The 6,509-nt window shown below is 56.1% G+C and overlaps 1 protein-coding gene across 1 annotated transcript; it reads left to right on the forward strand.

Moving 5' to 3' along the window:
* Nucleotides 1-3,925: 3,925 nt before the first annotated feature.
* On the forward strand, nt 3,926-6,380 carry ZBTB12 (zinc finger and BTB domain containing 12). Its single transcript, XM_065885598.1, has 2 exons — nt 3,926-4,162; nt 4,666-6,380. Exon 2 carries the CDS (start codon nt 4,686-4,688, stop codon nt 6,063-6,065), a length of 1,380 nt encoding a protein of 459 aa, XP_065741670.1. The 5' UTR covers nt 3,926-4,162; nt 4,666-4,685; the 3' UTR covers nt 6,066-6,380.
* Nucleotides 6,381-6,509: the final 129 nt, after the last annotated feature.

Below are 6,509 nucleotides of genomic sequence, written 5' to 3' on the forward strand. Positions count from 1 at the left end.
GAATCCGCCATGGCCATCGTTTCCTCAGACCTAGTGCTGAGCAAAGAGGGGGTGGGGGGAGGGAGGAGGGGAGGTGGGAGTGTGACTTGGAGGAGGGGGAAGATCGTTGGCTGCAGGGAGAACTAAATTCCCTCTAAAGCAGGAGGGGGAGGGAAGAGTGTATCAGGAGGCTGAGGCTGTGAGAGGGTTCCAAAGAGTGGAGGGAACAGGTTATTGGAGAAGGTGCCAGCATTGAGGAAAGGTCGAGGAATGGAGTACGCTGCAGGAGACGGATGGGAGTTTAGGAAAGGTGATTTTACAAATAGAGGGGACTGGTGTGGGCCTTTTGTTTTTGTAGGGTTTCTTTTCTCAAGCTGTGAGCCCCTGTCACCATTGCCTGAACAGGCTGCCATTTCGCCAGGATTCCTACAGTGAGGGCAGAGCTGAGTGTGGGGCAAAGGAGAAAGGGGGAAAAGTTGAAGCTTTTGTTGTAACACAGGAAAGTCTTATCAGCCTATGGATTAAAAAACCCAGGCTGGGGCCTCCCTGGTGGCGCAGTGGTTGAGAGTCCGCCTGCCGATGCAGGGGACACGGGTTCATGCCCCGGTCCGGGAGGATCCCACATGCCGCGGAGTGGCTGAGCCCGTGAGCCATGGCCGCTGAGCCTGCGCGTCCGGAGCCTGTGCTCCGCAACGGGAGAGGCCACAGCAGTGAGGGGCCCGCGTACCAAAAAAGAAAAAAAACCCAGGCTGACTTCCCTCCTCCTTTCTCTTAGTTGCTCAAGGAATATAGTTATTTCAGTCTGGGTGAAGTACAATTGTAAAAGTAAACCCACTGAGGGAGGGAGACGCAAGAGGGAAGACATATGGGAACATATGTATATGTATAGCTGATTCACTTTGTTGTAAAGCAGAAACTAACACACCATTGTAAAGCAATTATACCCCAATAAAGATGTTTAAAAAAAAAAAAAAAAAAGTAAACCCACTGCCAAAAATACTTTGAATGTCACAGGGAAATGTCTAAGCTTTCCTACTGCTTAGACATTTCCTACTAGGCCACTGCTCACCTCCATTAGTAACCAAGAGTGGTGCTCTAAGCCCTGAGTTCGCTAGTCCTTGACCTCTTCTCCCAAACATACACACAAAAATACATACCCCTCTTTTCAGGTTGAAATTTTGTGGACTGACAGGGCTGGAAGAGACTTCAGAGGACAAACCTCCATTTCATTGAAGAGAATACTGAAACCTCTGGGGCCTTGAGGACTTCAAACCTGGACTAGAACCTAGATCTTCTGTTCCCTAGCTTTTTTTTTTTTTTTGGCTGCACTGGGTCTTCACTGCTGCACGCGGGCTTTCTCTAGTTGCGGTGAGCGGGGGCTACTCTTCATTGCGGCTTCTCATTGCGGTGGCTCTCTTGTTGCAGAGCATGGGCTCTAGGCGCGTGGGCTCAGTAGTTGCAGCACGCAGGCCCTAGAGCATGTGGGCTTCAATAGTCGTGGAGCGTGGGCTCAGTACTTGTGGAGCGTGGGCTCAGTAGTTGTGGCGCACGGGCTTAGTTGCTCCATGGCACGTGGGATCTTTCCGGACCAGGGCTTGAACCCATGCCCCCTGCATTGGCAGGCGGATTCTTAACCACTGCGCCACCAGGGAAGTCCCCCTAGTTTTTTCTTGAATCCTTAGTCAGATTTTATTTCTCAGTCCCACTAAGAATCCTGAATGTATCTGTTCTTGACACTATGCCAAGGCGTTTGATACTGCCACCCAAGGACAGAAGGGCCTCTCCTTTTACATCGGCAGAAGTTGGGGGCCAAAGGCCAAGGATCTAGACATCCCTGCATGGGGTATGTGGGAAAACAGCCCTACAAGATCTCCCCACCAGACTGTACAGGAAGAGACAGCCTTGTGCACTACAGCTTGTTTCCATATAAAATGGCAACTGGGTGGGCTGGGCATTTGAAGGATTCAGCAGCTGTCAACTCTACCTGCCACCTAGGACCACCTGTCTTAAATTCTAAACTGAGATAAGGACCCCTGTCCCATTCATACTCCCAGAAAGGAAAAGCAGCAAGAAAGGGACAGGATACAAAACTTTACAAACTTAAATTCTTACCTTGACAACTTTTAAAATTTCTGCTCTCACTGGAGTGTGAACAATTCTTCTGAGAAGTTTGGCAATGAGGGAAAGAAGAGATAAGATAGGGGAGCAGATTTTTAGTTAAAGTTCTTTTGAAATTTCAGTCTGTCCCCCAATTAGGCAAAGGAGAAGGGAGCTCTCATTGATTCAGCACCTACTATATGCCAGGCTCAGTTAAACTTCACATTAGCCCTGTGAGGAATCAGGGCCCCTCCAATTCAAAGATAAAGACTCTGTGATTCAGAGAATTAAGTAACTTTCCCAAGGGCCCTTTTCATAAGTAGTGGAATATGGCTTTGAGCCTAGGTGTTGTGTCCAACACAAATGCCTGACAACAAAGATATTTCTACAAAGAGGGCATTTTAGAATAGAGAGAATGAGATGAAGGCAAAAAAAGTCAGAGAATTTAAAAGGGAAAGGCAAAGAGTAGAGGCACCATCTAAACACTGCCCCCACTCCCCTACCAGAGGGCATCCCCTGAGTTCGGGATTCAGTTTAAGTCAGGAACAAACTTTTTATGGGTGGATGCTGGCTGGACTGAAGAGGAATGACTTCAACAGTCTTTTATTGTATGACTTTTATTTGCAAAACATAACCCAGGACATAATTCATGCGATCAAGAAGTTTACAATCCAATGGGGAAACCAGATATTGAACACATTCCACCAAATTTGATGTGTAAGGAAAATGCTCTAGTCTCCTGGAGAATGTAACAAACAAATCTAGTTGGCAGGAAACAGGGGCTTCTTCACCTGGACTTGGTTGGGTGGGGAAGTGAGGGTAGGTATGAGAGGTGCAAGGAAGAGGGAGGGAAGGGAGCCAGTCTTCGAGGCTGGTGATGAAGCCATGGAGACTGCAGCTCAGTTTGGGAGCGACAGAGAAAGAGAAGGCAAAGGTGCAGAGTTGAGGGAAAGTTTTGTTTAGGGCAGTGGAGCTCTGACCTTATCAGTCTGGTGGAGGGGGCAAGGATGGGAAGAATGCTAATATAAATATCATACTAATATAAATATTCACATAATTAGAAGAATTAGTACTAGGTCTATTTATATAGTAGGGGTGAAATAGTCAAGGTCATCGACCTTACGAGGGCGTTTGCCTTGGCAAGAAATTGGGATCAATTCTGAGAATGGGGGGAAGGGGAGGATAGGTGTGATTTCATAAAATTTTGAGACAGAGGAGAGGAAGTTGAGGACACTGGATTGTTGGGCCTTGCAGAAAGTTAAAATATCTTTTAGGCCGGGAGCGCTGAGTTGGTTACTAGCTTCAGAAGAGTTGGAAAAATCTGGAAGTGTGGCTGGAGGAACTGTGAACATAATCAACAAGGGATGCAGGCGTGGGCAACAGCAACCAACATCTCGATAGCCACGGGGCGGTCTGGGACCCCGGGAGGGGCGGTGGCTGCAACTCCGGCCCCGCTCCGCACAGCTGGGCCAGAGCAGCACCACTCCCGCGAGCAGGTGGCAGCGCCGCCCGCGGGGAGCCAGGCAGGCGGGGAGCGCCGGGGGCGGCGGCGCGCATTGGGGGCAGAGGAGCAGGCTGCGCCGCGGGCAGCCGGGAGCGGGAGGCGGGCCCGAGTGAGCGGGCCTCCGCGCGGTATTTGGCACGCACGCGCAGACGGGCCGCGGGGCCCCGAGGCACAGAGGAGGGGGAGCCAGAAAGAGGGGGGTGCGGAACGTATTTCCTCTCTGGCGGACAAATAATACCGGCCAAAGGAGAGGCCAGGCCGTCCGGGCCTTTAACCGTGTAGGGGGGGCTGGTGAAGAAAGGGGGGTCGGGAAAGGGGGAATCCTGCTCCTTTAATTCCCTCCCCTCTTCCTCCTCCCCGAGTTCTCGCCGACGCCGCCGCGCGCGGGGCCTAGAACACACGCCGCGAGCCGCCCCCGCCCCTCCCCCCTTACGCCCACGCGGAGCCGGCCCCGCGCGCGCGCCCCGTGCACCCCCGCGCCTGCGCGCTGCCCAGGCCCTGCCCGTGTGTGGGGGCGCAGTCGGCCCCGGGGGGGGTGGGGGAAATAGGGGGGGAAAAAAACAGCGCGCGGAACCCGGCCAGGTGAGAGGCGCGTGCACTCAGGGTCGTGGGGCGGGGGGGGGGGCGTGCCACGGAGTTCTGAACGTTGGTGGGGGGGCCGTGCACGATGCGTGCAGGCAGGCAGGAGACGTTAAAGTCGCGTGCAAACGTGCAAGGGGGGGTGGAGGAATGAGGCAGCGGGTAAAGGGGGCGGGGTGAGAAGAGGCTGCAACCGGGGCCACCCTAGAATCCAGGCCTCTGCTCCCGCTTCCGCCGGCCTTCCCCCGTGGGCGCGCGGGCTCGCCCCATCTTCGCGGGCTGTCGGGCTGGGGGGTGTGGACGCCGCTGCCCCGCCCCCGGGAACCACGCCTCCCTCCTTTCGGAGGGAGAGCGCCTCCCCGGGGGCTGGGGAAACTGAGGAAGAGGCTTGAAAACTGGATGATCTGATGCTGGGAGGGCCAGGCAAGAATGGGGGTGCGAGGCCTGGAGCCTTGGCCTAGGAAAGCCGGAGACCTTTGTCTCTGACCGGTTTCCTTCCCAACCAGGGTGGCCCACCCCTGCCACAATGGCCTCTGGGGTGGAAGTCCTGCGCTTCCAGCTGCCCGGCCACGAGGCCGCTACGCTGCGGAACATGAACCAGCTCCGCGCAGAGGAGCGGTTCTGCGACGTGACCATTGTGGCCGACAGCCTCAAGTTCCGCGGCCACAAGGTCATCTTGGCCGCCTGCTCGCCGTTCCTGCGGGACCAGTTCCTGCTGAATCCCAGCTCTGAGTTGCAGGTCTCCCTGATGCACAGTGCACGCATAGTGGCCGACCTGCTCCTTTCTTGCTATACGGGCGCCCTGGAATTCGCAGTCAGGGACATTGTTAACTACCTGACGGCCGCCTCCTACCTGCAGATGGAGCACGTGGTGGAAAAATGCCGGAATGCCCTCAGCCAGTTCATCGAGCCCAAGATAGGCCTCAAAGAGGATGGGGTCAGCGATGCCAGCCTTGTAAGCAGTGTCAGTGCCACCAAATCCCTCCTCCCTCCCGCCAGGACCCCGAAGCCAGCCCCCAAACCCCCACCCCCACCCCCTCTCCCCCCTCCACTCCTGCGGCCTGTGAAGCTGGAGTTCCCGCTGGATGAGGACCTAGAGCTGAAGGCCGAGGAAGAGGATGAGGATGAGGACGAGGACGTGTCTGACATCTGCATCGTCAAGGTGGAATCGGCCTTAGAGGTGGCACACCGGCTCAAACCTCCCGGAGGCCTGGGAGGAGGCCTGGGCATCGGAGGCTCTGTGGGCAGCCATCTTGGGGAGCTGGCGCAGAGCAGCGTGCCCCCCAGCACTGTGGCTCCACCGCAGGGCGTGGTGAAAGCCTGCTACAGCCTGTCCGAGGACGCAGAAGGGGAGGGCCTGCTGTTGATCCCAGGAGGCCGGGCCAGTGTGGGGGCCACCTCAGGCCTGGTGGAGGCAGCAGCGGTGGCCATGGCTGCCCGGGGGGCGGGGGGCAGCCTGGGGGCGGGGGGCAGTCGGGGACCCCTGCCCGGAGGCTTTTCCAGTGGCAATCCCCTAAAGAACATCAAGTGCACCAAGTGCCCGGAAGTGTTCCAGGGCGTGGAGAAGCTGGTCTTCCACATGCGGGCGCAGCACTTCATATTCATGTGCCCGCGCTGCGGCAAGCAGTTCAACCACAGCAGCAACCTCAACCGCCACATGAACGTGCACCGTGGCGTCAAGTCGCACTCGTGTGGCATTTGCGGCAAGTGCTTCACACAGAAGTCCACGCTGCACGACCACCTCAACCTCCACTCGGGAGCGAGGCCCTATCGCTGTTCCTACTGCGATGTGCGCTTCGCTCACAAGCCTGCCATTAGGCGGCACCTCAAGGAGCAGCACGGCAAGACCACGGCCGAGAACGTGCTGGAGGCCAGCGTGGCTGAGATCAACGTCCTCATCCGCTAGCGCTAGCGTGGCAGGCGCTGGGTCCCTGGGCTGGGGGGGAAGGGGGCTCCTTGGTCCAGGAGAATAGGGGGGTGTGGGGGGCAGGGGCAGGCAGGTACGGTGGGGAACCTGAGCAGACACACACATCCTGAGGGAGGGGCCGAAGATTCCTTAGAGAGAAGACCCTGCCTCTTCAGAAGAAAAGGATGGACAGGGAGAGAGTTCTTTGAGAAGGCCAAGGGAATAGGGGGTCCCAGAGAAAGATTTTCTTCTCTTGGAGGTGCATGGATATGTGGAGGGAGGGAAAACGTCCCATGGGATGAGGAGGGAAAAAGACTGGAAAATATTTTATTCCTGGCTACGGCTGCCCAGGAAGAGGTTCTGGCATTTCGTGAGGTAGTGGGTGGGTGGGTGGGAATTGGGAGGGAATTTGGCAGGAGGCAGCTTACCTGCTCCTGCTTGGAC

Source organism: Phocoena phocoena, chromosome 10 (assembly GCF_963924675.1).
Source record: "Phocoena phocoena chromosome 10, mPhoPho1.1, whole genome shotgun sequence".
Classification (NCBI taxonomy): Eukaryota; Metazoa; Chordata; class Mammalia; order Artiodactyla; family Phocoenidae; genus Phocoena; species Phocoena phocoena.

Coding starts and splice junctions, on each gene's coding strand:
- ZBTB12 (XM_065885598.1), top strand. CDS start 4,686: ATGGCCTCTGGGGTGGAAGTCCTGCGCTTCCAGCTGCCCGGCCACGAG.